We start from the raw sequence: 16683 nt of genomic DNA, 5'->3' as shown, positions 1-16683 counted from the left end.
GGGTGACTGCTGTTTTGGGTGACAATGTTCTAAGATCACCCTACCCAATATAAGTCAGATAAGGCAGGTGCGCAGTAGCCACCGCAACGAAGTTTGCTCCTTCTTTCAAGCAGACTGCCAGATCATCACAGGGTTGACTTATAACCACTCAACGTGATCTGGCCGACACCACAGACTGACGTCATAGCTGTCCTTGCTATCATGGCAATCAACTAGATCACTGTGATTGAAGACATTTGCTATGTCACATGCTTCAAACAATGAGATGGATAGGGTTTTCAAGATGATCTATATCACTTGCCCTGTACAATGTTTCCATTACAACTTGGTGGCTATTCACCCATGTCCTGACGAGGACCAGCTATTTATTTTGGCATATACATCGGTTGACTAGGGTTGGCCTGGACTGTATTTTGAAGATTATTTGGGTTATTTGGTAAATCAACAGGTTCCGACAAAGAGAATTCCTACAAGCTGTACCTGTGCGTGGAATTTCACCACCTCCGCTCTGGGATTCTCTCCTCTGAATATCCGGCTCACTGTATGCGGATTTAGGCTTCTGGCCTTTGTCTGTGTATGTTGTTTGCCGTTAACGGAACTCGACATGACATTGAAAGATGTCCGAAGTCTTGTCGAGAAACCACCACCAACATAGAGAGGTACGAGAGTGAACACATGGCTTGTAACAAGACTCGTTTCTTATCCATGCCCCTGCATGACTTACTGGATGCTATTTGATGTTTCAGCTACGATTGAGGAGTGCACACTTGCTCAAAGTCAACCTATTACCTATAGGCTATACCAAAGGATTGATCTATTATGGCTCTAACTGGTAGCAACTATTTCATTTGGAATGAAAAGTAAGGCTTACATGGTGATTGAATTACCTGGTATACTAAGGGCAATATACCTCCTCATTCTCATACAAGAAGTTGTCCTGGAACTGTGGGTTTAAAACTGCTGTTGCTAGTCTGGGTTCGTAGACATTAGCCAATTTCTTTTGGGGCAGCATTCACTTGAACTCTCCACTCTTCCCCATACCATCTTCGGACAAGAGCTTCAATAAAACACCCCAACCAGCTGAGCCACCAAAGACAGTATTACCCAACACCATCGGGATTACGGAATCAACCGCCGTGAAGCGCATCACAGGATGAAGAAGATTGGTATCTTTCCTGCATCTGGTGGGCTTGGGGGAAGCACCTATCGGCATTTGCTCAAGGTGGTCGCCAACGATAACGTCATTCTGATCAACCGACACCCCGACAAGATCCCGCAAGAATACGTCGATGCCGGAGTCATCGCACGGCCTGCGTCCTACGAATCTACCCCTGCAGAGCTAGAACAGGCATTTTCCGGGATCGACATATTATTTCTGATTTCTTACCCAAGTCACGTCCATGAGTATCGCGTCAAGGTATGAACCCTGGTTGAGAAATGCGATCAATCCGGAGACGAGCTTCGTTCGCTAATGACATCGCTAGGTGCAACTCCCAGCCATTGATGCGGCACGTCGTGCAGGTGTCAAGCACATATTCTACAGTAGCCTTGGCTTTGCAAGCGATCCCAAGACTCTCACCAAGGCGAGCTCGCTTGCTGTGGTCATGCAGGCGCACTTGGACACAGAGAGATACCTGGAGACCATCGCTGGATCGAACTCGTCCTTCACCTACACCTCAGTGCGCGAGGGCCTATATTCAGAGTCGTTTCCTATATACACCGCGTTCTTCAACCCCAAAGACCCACCCGAGCATGGTGAGATCCAGATCCCCCATGACGGCTCCGGTCCAGGCGTCGCATGGGTGAAGCGGGATGAGCTGGGAGAGGCGACGGCAGCATTGATTGCACGTTTCTCCGGAGTCGGGCCTCAATTTCCAAAGGCATATGTCAATGGGAAGGTGCTGTTGACTGGGAAGCGAGTTTGGACATTGGCTGAGACCGTCACCGAGCTTAGCAAGGTTGCCGGGAAGCCATTGAGAATCCGGCAGATCACAACTGATGAGTACGCTGCTCTTCCACAGGTTTTGAACCGTTTCGGGTCGAAAGAAAAGGCTCTCACATGGGCGACAGCCTGGGAGGCAATCCGCAATGAAGAGACTGCTGTGGTGTCGCCGGAGTTGGAGGAAATACTTGGGAGGCCACCGGAAGCATTTGATGTGACATTGAAGGAACAGTGGTCATGAAGACTGTCTAAAATCAACATGCATGGCCTATCACCGTATCTGTGTCTTGTTTCTGGCAGTGATGTCCCGATATTGTTTGGAGACCGAACAAGTAATTCTTCATTGGAAAACAAGAGTCCTTGCTGGTAGGGATACCACGTGGTGGCGCTGCGAGGGATTCCCAGCTACTGTACTGTACTGTGCCTGTGTGGGGACCTCAACTAAGAACTGGCCTGATGTCATTTAACATTGGTTGGATTGACCTGTCCGAATTGGCCTGCCATTCATCGTTCAGAACATGCAATGCATCAAAGTCGCGTTTTATGGCGCTCGTGTACAAAGAGCGACTCGATGATAACGGTCTGATGATATGTTCTACTCTCTTTCTTTTCAGTCCTAACAAGGTACCATCTTACACCCCGTATGTGTGACTAACCAGTGATGCCGAGTGCTGCATATCCGAGCTTCACAGCATGGCCAACCAAACCATCCAACAAGACAGTCCTCTTTCGATCACCGCCAGTGTAGCCGGCATTCTGACGTTTTTCGTTGCCATTGTCGCTGCGGCTTATGTCCGCGTCACTTACTTGAGAAATAGTGACGAGGAATACTTCAAAGTCAAGACGAGCCTGTCATGGTACAAGACAGAGTCACAGTGGCTTTCGGAGCTGATCCGGGCAGCTGGCAACGCCGACCGCCCCGGGTTTGCGGCCGGGCCGTACCGCCGGACGATGGAGTACCAGATGTACACATTCGTCATGGACGATCTCGTCAGACTGGAGGAGCGGCTTCTCGAGCTGCTCGCAGAGACTGAGGAGAAGGCCGCCAATGGAGAGGACGTAAAAGATGCTCGATTGGACGGCCAGCCGTGGACGCTTGTGCCGCGAAGCTGGACTTGGTGGAGTCGCACATCCGTGGCTATGTCTTGGTTGCCGGTCAGAGCCAAGGCGCTCGAGTTGGTGCGCCAGAGGGACGCGCTCACAGCGCGGGTGCTGTTTACGCAGATGAGCCTCATATCCTCGTGAGAAACCCCATCAATGGATCCATATTCTCGGGGACGGTCACGTCAACAGATGGAATGCTGATCATTTCAACAGAAGGATCAGAGACCTGGAACATCGCGCTGACGGGTGGGAAGCCAAGACCGGGGAGACTACAGGTCGGCTTGAAGACATGATTGGAAGCCAGCGGGATGAGTTACGGCGTCTTGAAGATGTAGTGCATCGTGTTATGCACAAGGGTCGTGCTTTCGACGGAGACGACCTCGGCCAGCAGTCGGCATAGCGGGCATCACTGCTTAACATTTGTGTGAATCCTGTGCTCTAGGCCAGAAACAGCGGTATGCCCAGGGCATAGCAGGCCTGGACCTACGATATGGTCCTGGTCATGATCTACTTGAAGTCATAGCCCCCCTGCCACAGGAACAAGGCAGCACATGCTAGGCTAAGGACGGCAAAGGGCAGGTCGAGCTCGATGACGGACCACACCCACAGACAGCCGAGAGGGGGCGCTTGCTTCATGACGGCGAGATAGTCGTATTTGTTGCTGATGTGGATGAGATAGCACCCAGCGGCGATGCTGGCGACGAAGAAGATGGCCTGTCTCAGGGCATTTTGGTATATCGCTGGGAGGCCGGGCAGTAATGTAGGGCTCGAAGAGTGGGGATGTAACGTGTAGAATAGCATAAAGAAGACTGCCAGAGATCAAATTCGTCAGAAATTGACATTCCAAGATGACAAGGGGGGAATGGAGGGGAATGGTGGTTCGAGCCGACTCACCAAAGAAGGCCTGGACGGCACGCGTGGAGACGGCGGACCAGGAGATCTGGACGGCGTATTGGTTCTGGACGAGAACATCGAGGGTGAAGTGTAGCATGGCCAGGCTGACTGTCCACAGGACCGAGTCCATGATGCGCTCGGCTATTGGGGAGAGGCCCGGCGCATCTTGGTCGTCTTCGTCGTCGTCGTCGTCGTCGTCGTCGTTCTCCGCGCCCGACTTCCGAGCCTTGGTCTTGATCTTGGTCTTCCGGATCTGCGCCTCTTGCTGCTGAGCCCTGCGGAAGAGGTCTTGTTCCTGGGCCAGCTGCAAAAGCGTTTGGTCTGTCGGGCCGGATCGGTCGGGTTGGCGGAGCTTGATGTTTTCAGCGGCGTCCTTTCGCTTGCGAGCCATGTTCTTCTTGCTTGGCTGTTGCCCTCTCTCTATGCGACGATTGAAGCCCTGTGGTATGTCGCCGAACCGAGAGATTGTTAAAGGAGACTCGGGGACTGGTCGTCAAATCGGCCTTCTTAGGCAACTTATAGCTGTTGCTCGTCAAGCTCTTAATATTGTTCTGGTGTGACGTTTCCTCTTGCCCAGTGCAAGTGCCGAGTAGGTCAGGTAGGCAAGCAAGCAAGCATCTGACAGCTGCAGGGTTTCTGGCTAAGTAAGACCCGAGACAACAGACAACACTTTCGGGCAATCAGCTCCCTAAACCGGAGCCCGGGCCAAAAGTGGCCGAGATTGTGTACGAACAGGCCAACATTGGGGTCCATTTGTGATATCTTGAATCATCCGGGGCAGCTTATATAGAGGTATACTGGGACATGTACGATATTCAATTCAAGAAGAAATGGGAGGATGCCTCAAATATGACTCTTGACATCCAATCAATAAGATACCTCATACTGTGCAGCACACCTCCTGCGCCTTACTGTACCTACCTTAGGTATGACGATGGTGGGGACAGGGGTGCTTGAACCTGGGGCTGAATTAAGATTACACCAGGTCATCGAGGCAATTTAGGGTGTACCTACTACTGCATAGTAGGTGTGTGGGCGCGTGCGTGGTACCTACAGTAAATCGCAAGGTGGCATTAACTCAAGTCATCATCCAATGCGACCCAGAGGCCGGAGTCAATCCCAATTGAAATGATTCTGCAGCATCTAATAGACTATATCTTTAGCTGTCTGTCTCTTCACCGAGGTATTTCATACTCATACTCATACTCTGATCTTGACACCTTGCGAGATATTCCCACCTCCCTCTTCTCTACTTGTACAGTACCGTGTCAGCAGCAGTCAAGTGCGTGTGCCCCGCGTTCAGCTGCATCCATCACCAGTCAATCTGCACCATCTGCATTGCTATCGATAGGATCGGAGGCCAAGGGGACGGCGGGCACCTTAGTTGGTTTCCGTGCCGTGCCTTGCCTTGCATAGCATAGCATAGCATAGCAGATTCGCATTCACTCCGTCCCTCCCTTACATCGACTCCTTACCTAGGGGTACCTTATCTTGATTGATATCGACCCTGACAAGGTCGATTGTATATCCATATCTTCTCTCGGCGGCGGCACCACCCCCATATCGCGCCCGCGCTCCGATCCGCTTCGCGGTCGCCAGTCGCTGCAGCCGCCGCGCCGGCCCACGACGAGGCGACAACCTCTGGCCGGGCTTCAAGATGGATTTGCTACTGGTCATCGGCTCCTTGCTGGTCATCCTGCCCGGCCTGTACATCTACACGGCCTCCGTCGTCCAGACCCGCTTCCCGACCCTGCGCAACAAGCGCATCTGTCTGCTCATTGCCCACCCCGACGATGAGGCCATGTTCTTCGCCCCTACCGTCCTCGCCCTCACCCGCCCCGAGACCGGCAACCATGTCAAGATCCTTTGCTTGAGTAGCGGTTAGTCCTCCTCTCTCCCCCAATATCCCCTTGGCCCCATTGGCCCTCGACTCGTGCTGACATGGTCTGCTCACGGTATCAGGCAATGCAAGTGGCCTGGGCGAGACTCGCAAGAAGGAATTGGTCAAGAGCGGCATGATCCTCGGTCTGCGTAAAGAGGACGACGTCTTCGTCATCGACAACCCGGCGTATGTGCAGCCTGCGACCACCCCCCACCGTACTATACCACCACTACCCATGATCATGAGAGCTAACATCACAATGACACAACCAGCGACTTCCCCGACTCCATGACGACGACCTGGGAGCCCCAGAAGATCGCCGCCCTGCTCTCCAGCGCGTTTGCCCCGCACCTCGCCAAGTCAAAGGGCTCCGACGCGGTTGCGCCCACCGCCACTATCGACGTCCTCATCACCTTCGACAGCTCCGGCGTCTCCTCCCATCCGAACCATATCAGTCTCTACCACGGCGCCCGCGCCTTCGTCGGCTCCCTCGCCCACGGCAAGGCGGGCTGGGCAAATCCCGTCGACCTGTACACGCTGACGTCAGTGTCGTTCCTGCGCAAATACGCCAGTATTCTGGACATCGTCTCCACGCTCACCTCTTGGGCAATTGGCGCGGATAAGAAGGACAAGAAACATCCGGGAGGGCTGGTCTTCTTGAACGGGGTCGGCGGCGCCGGAGGCAACCTGGGCACCGCCTGGAACGCCATGACGAAGGCGCACAAGAGCCAGATGGTCTGGTTCCGCTGGGGCTGGATTACCTTCAGCCGGTATATGGTCATGAACGACCTGCGCCTGGAGAACGTGAAGTCTCAATCGTAACCGGTGATATACTACTTACGATCTATGTCCATATCACGTATCTAGACTGTAGCCACGAACAAGGGTATTATCACCAGTGACGGTCTGGTTCTCAAGGAGGCTAGATCTGCCTACCAGCGAAGACAGGCAACACTCTTCAAGCCCCACCCATCAAAATTGAAAAGAAAGAAGTTAATTGTCAATCGAGTCGTGTTAGTCTAGAGAAACTATGTACCGGCTGGATGGTATTGAATGTGTGAATACTTGTGACCTATGAATGTATCCCCGTGCAGCCAATTCCAAGGCCGTTGCTCAAGTCAGTTCCCGCTCCAGCCACCTTGCCGGAAGCCTGCCATCGACGCTCAGACGTTCAGGAGCACGCACTTCCGGCCGTGGGACCCTCGTGGCTCTTCTACGCGCAAGACGAGCAAGGTAGGACCTCTGTTGTGCGATCCAAGGGAAAGCTGACAAGGGGACGCCCTCCTCTTGGCGGAAGCCTTGAGCAGGCAACTCGACCGACTGTCGTGTTTTGGGAATGCTTGTGGCTGGGTTCTCGACTTTGATGTCTACGTAGCCCGTCGCTGTGCGGTACGAGAGTTTGGGAGGCATGAATTGCCCGAACTCATCGATGAATTGTGGCAGAATCCGCACAATCAACTCATCATCGTATCCCCTGCCCCGAACGCGTTTGAGCAATCTCCTGCACCATGTGTTGAAGCAATGCCATGTGTAGGCTTTCTGTGATTGAGCTATGCGATAGCGTTGCATGGCCGCGGTTGCTTCCACCTGTTGACCCAGCGTTTGAACGAGTTCAAATAGCGCGTTCTCGTTCTCCTGGACGGCATCGTCGTAGAAATACCGGAGTTCTCTCATGAGGTCCATTACTCGAACCAATTGACCCTGTGCGATGAGCTCCTGGAGCAGGATGTTGTACTCTTTGATGCCCGGTTTGAAGTTGTACGGTTCCTTAACCATCGTGTCCCATACAAGTCGAACTGCCTTCCCGCTGACAACCTTTTGGGGGAAGTTAGCAATCTTCCACTCCCAAGCCACTTGTTTCGAGGCGAGGATATGGGTCCACTCGAGCAAGGATGACCACGTTTCGTCTCGCACATGAAGCCCATACCTCGTGGAGATGAAGTCCACGAGCTTAAGGGCCATGGCAACCTCTGCATTGCAGCAGAAGCCATGAACAACAGCGTCGAGAAGACGATCTGATGGTACTAGGGGCGAATCAGGCGGTAATGATCGCCCACCCCCGACTTCAACTTCTCCCGTGTATTCGTTCTCGTTAATTGTGATTCCCCAGTACTTTAGCAGCGCCCCTCGCAAGGCATATAACCCTCCTGTCCGAGCTTGAGCAATCATGATGGTACAGACAAGTTTCTCGTCGGGCGCAGCGCCAACAGTGTCCATCGCTGCCACCACTCGTGCTACCGGTTTCGGCTTTCGCAGCAATCTTGTGATATGCTCTGCATAATCGTCTACGTTCGGGTTCTGCCCGAAGCGGTGCATCTGACGACGGAGGATTGACGTGCGCAGTCGATCTATTTGGAGCACTGTATCTGAATGCATCATCAATTTGGCACGATGAAGATTCCTTGGTCTGACACGAAACCGGGCTAGGTCGTGCTGGGTGTAAAGAGGCTCGGTCAAGAATCGAGCTCTGCAGAAATCGTTGTATATCTCGGCCTGCCACCAGTCCGTGTATCCATTTCTTATCATCTCATCCTCAAATTGCTTAACGGTGTTCACATCTGAGGCAGCACCGGCGCATCTCAAGAGTATGTTGTAGTCTGACAATAACAATTGATGCCCAGCTCCACGTCGGAGCGCGACGATGGCCTTCATATAGCGCAAGAGCCTGACGTATAGAATCTTGATACCGAACGTGTCAACGAGATCGCTTAGTGGAGTGTGCTGCGTCAGACCCGGCCCGACTGGGGCTTCATTAGCCACGTCTACCTCTCGTCTGATGGCGAACGGATCCAGGCGACGTAGGAGCTCAGAGAAAGCAGTCTGGGGGAGGTTCGCAACGGCAGCTCGCATCTCCTCGCCCGCACTCGTGTCAGAGACCAGGCGCCGCAGATATGAGTGGATTTTTCCAGAATTGCCTTGCTCTAAAGCCTTGAGAAGCCCTCTAGTCGCCCGATTGACCGAGGATGGCTCGGCGACGTCAGAGGCAGGCTCGCCCGACCCCGACACCTTGGCTTCTGACTCATTCTCGAGAGAAGATTGTGGCCCCTGTCGCGAAAGCACAACCTTTGATATTGAATCATGATCCCAAAAAAGCCCGTGACTGTCGATATCATACTGATCGATAGTGCTGGTAGGAGGGTCTGGCAATAGGTCGGTCCCATCGAGCCGTCGAGCTGTCGACAAAGTTGGAATGCGAACAGGTTTCGCGGTTTGAAACGATCGACCGAGGCCACGGCTGAGAAGTTGTGATGTTGTTCTCTGCGCATGCTTCCGGCTGACCGCTCGCGAGGCGAGGGCCTCGACGCCTAGTAGCACCGCAAACATGGACGCTCGTGAACTGGGATGGGCATGTCGGGTGGGGGGTCCCTCGGGGTTGATACCGTCTCTGTTTCTTGCTACTGAAGCTTTTTGCCTCAGACAGCACCATGGGACGCGATTCGCGGCAATGCTTTGGGTTCGTCGCTCGTCTGTTTGACGCCAACGGTTTCCCCAGATTCGTTTCGTGGTGGGATAGCGGAAATCCGGGGAAAGGACCCATTATCCCCACCTGGCTTGAGACAGTCGCGAAGCCATGTGGGAACACTGTTGACACTAACAAGATAGCATCGGGGCCAAGGTTTTTCCCTACGCCGGTCGAGATCCAACCATGCCTTTCCCACCTCACCTGACTCAGCACGTGCTGAGGCGGACAATTTATTGGTCCGTGCGTAGGGACGGGCGGACAGGCTTGGGTGAAGGGATCTGCGTAGGGGCCTCTTCAATTGGTCGACCTCACCACTGATTCAACCTTGCGACCTGCGCCAGCTTCCTTGACACTCACATCAAGCACACATACACACACAACATGGCTGATGTTGGGGAAGAGTCAACGACGGTCGCCGAGCCGCTTGACCTAGTTCGGCTCCTTCTGGACGAAGTGGTTTTCGTGAAGCTTCGAGGCGATCGAGAACTGAAAGGACGGCTTCATGTATGAGACAGCGCCCCTTGCCCAGCCCAAAGCATGCCACCGTTGCTGCCGCAGGACACGCGGACTGACCATGATCATTTGTAGGCTTACGACAGTCATTGCAACCTTGTGCTGGGTGATGTCGAGGAGACAGTCTATGTTGTGGATGAAGATGAGGATGACGAAGAGATCAGGGTACGTAATACCTAGCCTTGTCGTCCGGCGGACCATGCATATCGCCGGAATTCATGCTGATATTCTTGTAGACCGTGAGCAAGAAGTCGGAGATGCTCTTCGTTCGTGGTAGGTTTTCATGGTTCCTGTGCGCTTGATTTCTGCTGACTCTAGAAAAGGTGATAGCGTGGTGTTGATTTCTCCTCACGGTCAATCATGACAGTGAACAGGTCAAAGCCCAATGAGAAAGACCCTAGCTGGTGAAGGAGCCTACTTGAATTTGCTTACCGTCGAACGGTATGAAAATGGCTCCTTGAGCTACCGACGGTGATAGTCAATATTAAGGAGCGATGCTCTTTTCATGCCGTACTCATGAGACGGTACGAAGAGGGAGAGATAGGCCGTCTAATATGATGCCACGGGTCCGCAAGAAGGACCTATTAGATTCGCGAATACAGAGCTATATTGAATCATTGTGTCTAGCTCCTACGTCATGTCATGTTGCAACGTAATAATGAGCTACCGGAATCCCTAACGCCAGTGGACCTGGAAACGAACTGGGATTGAAGTGCAACGCCGGCCAACCCACCATGTACAAAAGCAATGCTATGAAAGAGCAGTGTCTCGCATTCACCGAGAAACTGGGTAGGGAAGCGAATCCTAAGCACCAACCCGGACCTCGGTCCCTACAGGGGCAGTCGCCTGTTCGCCTTGCCCTCCTTCACCTAGTGTGTCGTCTGATCTTGCCCTCAGAGGATGCTGAGGGTCGTAGCCGACTGACTTGACGATCCCCAGACCCTTCGTCCTGCCCTCGCGGAAAAGTAGGCGATCGCCTGGCGCTAAATATTCTGGTCTCTGGACAAATTTAAAAGCGACAGTGGCTCTGTCTCCCGTTCGGATAAATTCCCGGTCAATGTCGATGATCGCGCATGTCTGTGAGACGGGACCAACGTGCAGCATGGCTTGATATTTTGGCTTGATCGTAGTCGCATGAGACAAGATAAGCACTGTAATTGTTAGTACCTTGACTGCTTGGGTAAGTTGGATGCACGTGTGACAGATACCTTCAGCGACAAACTCGCGGTGCACCTTCGGGGTTGGCTGGCCTTCAATTTTGGGCAAGACAACCATTCCCTTTCTGACATCCTTTCTCCTAACTTTCTTCAAAGCAAACGAGGCTGACTGGCCTGCAGATGCAGCTGGAACGCCAAGGCGTTTCCTCTCTATCGAACGGATGCTGGTCGTGGTGAACTGGCCCAAGGAATCAGGACCAACGAGTACATTATCTCCAGCATGAATGACCCCTGACTTGACAATGCCGGAGACGACGGTCCCCACAAAGGGCACAGAAAAGGTATCGTTTATGTGAAATTCGAAAGGAGCGTCAGCATCGTATCGTCCGTAGTGCGGGAGGATGTTGAGAAATGTTCGGACCAGGTCGAGGTTCTCACCAGTGACATTGGAGACCTGGAAGATCGGACATATACGCTGGCTGACGAACTGGGTGGCAGTGTTTATGCATTCCTCGCGGCTGTTTATGAAGATAGGGATCTTTCTTGCGCCTGGACTCTTCAGGATCTTCTGGATCTGTGTGATTGTCTGCTCAAGGATGTGAGGTGGGCATATGTCGATCTTGGTGATGACAACCATGACAGGCACATTGAGGGCTAGCGCAATACCAAGATGCTCTTTGCTCATGCCGATGAGCCCGTTGTTGGCTGCCACCATGAGCAGGCAGTAATTTGGGCTGCTAGACAGAAGCCCAAAGACTGTGGTTCGCAAGTATCGTTCATGGCCTGCCAGGTCAGTGAATGTGATGACTTTAGCGCTCCGCTTGCCAATCTCTTCCCACGACAGCTTTCTTCCAGGAGTATCAGAAGTGATGACGTTGCCATCGGTGTCGAATCCCATGATTTCCATCCCGACGGAACTTGTTCGACCGGTTTCGATCTCGTGCTTATGTCTGAAGAGGTTGACTCGGGCCTTGCCACGGCCATCATCCAGGTCACCTTTCACAAGAACTCCGAGCATGGAGCTCTTTCCAGCATCAACTGATACAATGTTAGTAGGCCGTAACTGAATACGCGTGCATGAATCTGAATGAAGTCCTGCCAGGGAGTATAGCGAATTACGGGGGCGTACCATTGCCGACAACAGCAATTCTCGTCTCAATAACATCCTCCACCGTTGCGGGATTCTGTCGAATAAGTACCTTCCCACTGCAATCCTTGTCTTTGGCATTCGTCGAGCCTTCAACTTCGCCGCCGACATTCTTGGTCAATAACAGCTGGCAAGAGGCGCGGGCTATACTCGCAGCCTCCTTCAGCCGATCGAATGCCGAAGTCCAATCGGCTTTGGTGAAATGCATCGAGTCGCCATTGTTCTCGAAACCCACTTCGTACAAAGTCTCGCCGTGGCCCTCTTCCAGCCGCTCCGTGACTAGCTCGACGAGTTTCTGCATTGTGTTCTCATCGGTGCCGAGCAGCAACTCGCGTAGGGGCACGCGGGGTCCTGAGTCGGAGAGATCGAGGGCATCGAGAATGTCATCGAGTTCGGCGTGATGGTGAGGATCCTCCTCCGGGGCGGGTCCGGAGTTGGACGGGCCTGTCTTGGAGCTAGGATAGCGCAGAGCCTGCTGCTTTTCGACATACTCGGCAAAATCGCTGAGAGCGGCCTCTCCCTTCCGCTTTTCGTGACCCATCGGCTTCGTCGTCTTGCTTGCCATCTTGCCTCTAACACTAGATTAGTGTCTAGTCCAAGACATGGAGCTGTCCGAGTGAAGACCAGTGGGACTCCCAATGGCTCCAAGACGACTGAAATGTAATCCGGCGGTAATATGGCCACTCACAGGTTCTGTAGAGTTACTCGTATGATATTCGGGTGATCATTGTATTATGCTTGTTCGAATGCTATGCGGTTCTCACTGGTGGTGTCTTTTCTGATAATCAATCGGTCATGGATGGTATGGAGAACAGGAGATTGAATAACCGTTGTGATGCGGATGGAATGGCTCCAGTCTTAAATGCCGCCTTGCGATGTGTGGCTGTGGTTTATCCTCCTGCTGCTGGCCGGATGAGCCATCCAAAGTGTCGAGGTGGTCGAGTCATAGTTTGGCGCGCACCGTCTGCCCCAGAGAATGAGTAACCGTGGCGTGGTGTCGAGCTAATGGCGGGGGAGCTCTTATCGATAAGGAGCTTCAGCAAAGACCCTGGGCTGGGATTCATCCCACCTTGTTATGCCCATCCATCATCATCATCGGTTTCTCCGCTAATCGGTATCGCTTTTCAGCTACTTAGGAAGCGAAAGCATATTGGAGCAAGAGATAATTGGGATGAGACTAAGGTACATGGTGCTGCCAGCCTGATGAGACGCCTTCACTCTATTTCAACTACAGCCGCCTCTACAGATTAGACCCTCGGCACCATGGCATTGCCCCTCCATGCCTCTCTCTCTTCACAACTACATCAGATGGCCAGGATGGAAAAAGAAAACTCATTTCACAAAATGGTTACAATGTATCAAAGTGGTACTTTCACATTGACTAATGCGCTACAACGGTTCTAAGCTGTAGCTCCTGCCATCCGGCACCTGAGGGGCGCGGTAGAGGCGGTTTCGTCCTTCCAACCCATATTGGAGAACCACACAATCCTCAAAACGCCTTGCTATGCGGTGTTTTCATTGCCATCCCGGTATAATGATTGCCTATCACCCATACTTTTTAATGTCTCCATGCACCGTTTCCTGATCAAAACCCTAAATGCTCAAAAGCTATATTCTCGTGTCCAAAAGAAAAAAAAGTCCTAGGCGCGGCGTTTATCGCGCAGCCACAGGGGGGTATATAAATGTCAAAGCTGAACTTGTAAAAGGGGGGCCATTGGCCTCGCCCTGCCATATCTTCATTGTCCTTAGTCCACGTAGCGGGCCTGTTTCCCGCATACAATAGACCGGTCCTTCGTCATGAGAAAGCAGAGCATGAGTTTCGTGCCATCAAGTAAATTAAAAAAAGCGTTGCCCTCTCAAGCTGCTGAAGCCTGACCCTCGACACTGCTTCGTGAGCTATCGAGGGGTTCGATGTGTTCTGAAATGCCATCGGCAGCGCCAATAGCCATCTCTTCCACATATGCAGGCGGGCTGGGCGGCACGTCTTGGTAGATTGGTGGAGCCTCATTATCCCATGAGATACCGATACCACCGCGCTCGGTCAGCACAGTGCCAAAATGCATACGCAGAATTCTGCCGACGCCAGTCTGCGTCACCAGAGCCGGCTTGCCCACGGGCGCCCATTCCTGCGAGACGACCATTTCTACCATGAGCTGGTGGCTAACTTCTGATCCGTCGCGAGCCTTGAGGTCGCAGCTATACTTGTTGTGTTTGCCAAGGGTATATTCGAGCTCAATATCGACTGCTGAGTCAGTCGGGCCAGCATAGCAGCTCTTCCATCCGCCGAAAAGCGTCTTCTCTCCTATGATGCGGGTCTCGGAGCGCTGAACACCCTTCTTCGCTGCCTGCTCCTCCTGAGCCTGGTCCTTGGGTTCCTTGGGGGAGTGCTTCTCGCAGGCCGGAGCAATTGTCTTGGCGGTCTCCTCTAGCCTCCAGGTAAGCTTCTTGAGCTTCCAGTACTCTACTGTGTTGGCCTTGTCGTTGGTCTTTGCAATGCCGTCCAGTCTGAGAGTGAGGGTATTGGTGCCAATGGGATGAATAACTTGGGGGTAGTGGACGCTCGCCTTGATGTTCGTGGGCGGGAACACGCGTACTGAATGGTGAGGCAGCTCCGGGGCCGGGAGAGAACGCTTGACATCAAAGATCTTCTCCAGCTTCACTGGCAGACCTGCCTTGGGAAGTGCTTCGGCTTTGAATTCGTAGGAGATGGCCATCAAGGGCCCATCCAACGTCGCTGGCAGATGGCCACCCAGAAGAACTGAAAAGGGGAAGGGATGACGGCCCTTCTTCATGGGTAGGGGCTGGGGAAGCAAGTCCCAGGTGGCCAATTCGGTGTACTGGTGTGTGCAGTCCTGGCAATGCGGAGTGAAGGGGCGCTTCTGGACAACATGGATATTGAGTGTTGCCTTGAACGAGTCGACCTCGTAGCTCTCCTCCTTGATGTCTAGAAACAGCTGGCCAGAGACGAGTGCGCCGGAACTGTTCTCGGCATCGCCATGGAGGACGATTGGGGGCGATTCGATCTTCCAGCTGAGATCGACGTGGGGGTTGCTGTGAGATTCTTTGCTTGAGCGGCCAATGTGCAGGCCGGGGAAGGAGAGGCGGTGGTGGTGCTCTGCGGTTGGTCTGACATGTGGGGAGTCGGGCATGTTGGCGGGAGAAGTCACCTCTTCGGACTCCTCGTCGATGGATGATGCATAGGAAAAGACGCGCTCGGAGCTTCTGGAGTTGCGGCCGGCGACGGGCCTATTGGGAGATGTTGTTCTCCGAATAGCAGCCTTTTTCAAGTGTGTTACCTGGTTTTCCAAGGTGTTGGTCGAAGACCGGAAGAACGTGGCAACGCGATGTGGCATTGTTCTGGAGGGGGGGGGAACGAGAAAAAAATAAAGACCACGGGGGTAGTTTAAAAAAAGGCTTTGGGTTTAGCGTCCCCTGCCAAGGGCGAAAATCATAAGTGCCCACCGCTGGGGAGAATGCGTCTTCTGGGCGCCCGCCGTGGCTGTCTGTAAAGTTTTGGTGTGGATGGAGGGGGAGGGGTAGCAGGAAAGCAGCGCACAGCCAACGAAGTCGAAGGGGCCTTCCTTTCTTTAAGAAGGAGCCTCAGCTGAACAGTTGCTGGCAATCCAGCACGAGTAGCGTAGCAAGAAAATAGAGTGATAGGAGTGGAGGTAAAAAGTAATGCAGCGTAATGTTCATGCAAGGTCAGGTAAGATCAGACCTAGTGAACGAGACCAGATGCAGTGACGACGGCGGATGGCGTAAGGTTGGTAGTGATGATGTGATGTGATGTGCCCTCCCAGCTTGCCAGAGTGCTGTGTTGCAGGACTAAGACTAATAAACGTCAGGGCTGGACAGTCGAACAGTCAGCGCCCACCTTTTTCCTTTCCAGCCCAGAAACCAGATGGTATGGATTCTTTCAGTCGGCCGCTGTTTGGATGCTCGCTTGCTTGTTTTGCTGCTGATGGTGGCGGCGGCGACGGCGGTGGGTTGTGGGTTGTGGGTTGGGTGTTTGTTTTGTAAGTGCAGGTGTAAGTGTCAGTGCAATTTTGTACTTGTGACCTCCCGTAACTAGGCGCGTTAGGCCTAGACCGGAATGCAGATGCGATGCTCCCCAGAAAAAAAAGGCGGATCTTGGTCGCAACAGGTCGCAACACGCAGCAGACAGTGACAAGCGTCCTCAAAATACAGAGATTTTCCGGAGACGGCGATCTGTCGGCGAGAGAGATCGAGAGATCAGAGAGAGAGAGAGTACCTAGGTACAGCACAGTACCTTCCAAGGTAAATAGTTTGAGGAGGGTTGAATGGCTGGGTAGAGCAGAGCAGATGCAGATGTGATGATGACCTAATAATTCCTTCCAGGTTGCTCCTTCCGGGGGCCGGTGTCAGGAATTATAGGAGGAAAGTCGAGAGTCGGTACAAACTTGTTTGATGATGCTTGCGTCCGTCAAGTCGCTAGGGAGGAGAAACAGGAGGTAATGAGACTACCAATACCGGTACAACAGGCCTCGACTGTGCTGGGTAGGTATTTAGCCTTTCTTCTGGCCCGTCTCGATGACTCGATCATACAATTGCGACTGTGCT

At 53.0% G+C, this 16683-nt stretch overlaps 7 protein-coding genes across 7 annotated transcripts; 3 read left to right on the top strand and 4 right to left on the bottom strand.

The window, feature by feature from the left end:
- Positions 1-1153: 1153 nt before the first annotated feature.
- Positions 1154-2183, top strand: UCRPA7_5375 (putative -like family protein; the record flags this gene model as incomplete). The annotated part of the gene is made up of 2 exons (XM_007917922.1): positions 1154-1417; positions 1485-2183. 2 exons carry the CDS (start codon positions 1154-1156, stop codon positions 2181-2183), a joined length of 963 nt encoding a protein of 320 aa, XP_007916113.1.
- A 452-nt stretch (positions 2184-2635) lies between these two features.
- On the top strand, positions 2636-3187 carry UCRPA7_5374 (hypothetical protein; the record flags this gene model as incomplete). The annotated part of the gene is made up of 1 exon (XM_007917921.1): positions 2636-3187. The coding sequence occupies one exon, from the start codon at positions 2636-2638 to the stop codon at positions 3185-3187; it is 552 nt and encodes a 183-aa protein (XP_007916112.1).
- A 366-nt stretch (positions 3188-3553) lies between these two features.
- UCRPA7_5373 (hypothetical protein) lies at positions 3554-4331 on the bottom strand (the record flags this gene model as incomplete). The annotated part of the gene is made up of 2 exons (XM_007917920.1): positions 3554-3786; positions 3941-4331. 2 exons carry the CDS (start codon positions 4329-4331, stop codon positions 3554-3556), a joined length of 624 nt encoding a protein of 207 aa, XP_007916111.1.
- Positions 4332-5597: 1266 nt separating this feature from the next.
- On the top strand, positions 5598-6644 carry UCRPA7_5372 (putative n-acetylglucosaminyl-phosphatidylinositol de-n-acetylase protein; the record flags this gene model as incomplete). The annotated part of the gene is made up of 3 exons (XM_007917919.1): positions 5598-5820; positions 5903-6008; positions 6095-6644. 3 exons carry the CDS (start codon positions 5598-5600, stop codon positions 6642-6644), a joined length of 879 nt encoding a protein of 292 aa, XP_007916110.1.
- A 291-nt stretch (positions 6645-6935) lies between these two features.
- On the bottom strand, positions 6936-8138 carry UCRPA7_5371 (hypothetical protein; the record flags this gene model as incomplete). The annotated part of the gene is made up of 1 exon (XM_007917918.1): positions 6936-8138. One exon carries the CDS (start codon positions 8136-8138, stop codon positions 6936-6938), a length of 1203 nt encoding a protein of 400 aa, XP_007916109.1.
- Positions 8139-10602: 2464 nt separating this feature from the next.
- Positions 10603-12830, bottom strand: UCRPA7_5370 (putative gtp-binding protein 1 protein; the record flags this gene model as incomplete). The annotated part of the gene is made up of 3 exons (XM_007917917.1): positions 10603-11993; positions 12085-12674; positions 12808-12830. The coding sequence occupies 3 exons, from the start codon at positions 12828-12830 to the stop codon at positions 10603-10605; spliced, it is 2004 nt and encodes a 667-aa protein (XP_007916108.1).
- Positions 12831-13958: 1128 nt separating this feature from the next.
- On the bottom strand, positions 13959-15455 carry UCRPA7_5369 (putative lmbr1 domain-containing protein; the record flags this gene model as incomplete). The annotated part of the gene is made up of 1 exon (XM_007917916.1): positions 13959-15455. One exon carries the CDS (start codon positions 15453-15455, stop codon positions 13959-13961), a length of 1497 nt encoding a protein of 498 aa, XP_007916107.1.
- Between the last annotated feature and the right edge of the window lie 1228 nt (positions 15456-16683).

The sequence above is a fragment of the Phaeoacremonium minimum genome (assembly GCF_000392275.1).
Source record: "Phaeoacremonium minimum UCRPA7 unplaced genomic scaffold PA7_03_scaffold_410, whole genome shotgun sequence".
In the NCBI taxonomy this organism is placed as follows: Eukaryota; Fungi; Ascomycota; class Sordariomycetes; order Togniniales; family Togniniaceae; genus Phaeoacremonium; species Phaeoacremonium minimum.
The sequence above is the reverse complement of the archived record's forward strand: the minus strand, read 5'-3'. Positions and strand labels throughout refer to the sequence as shown.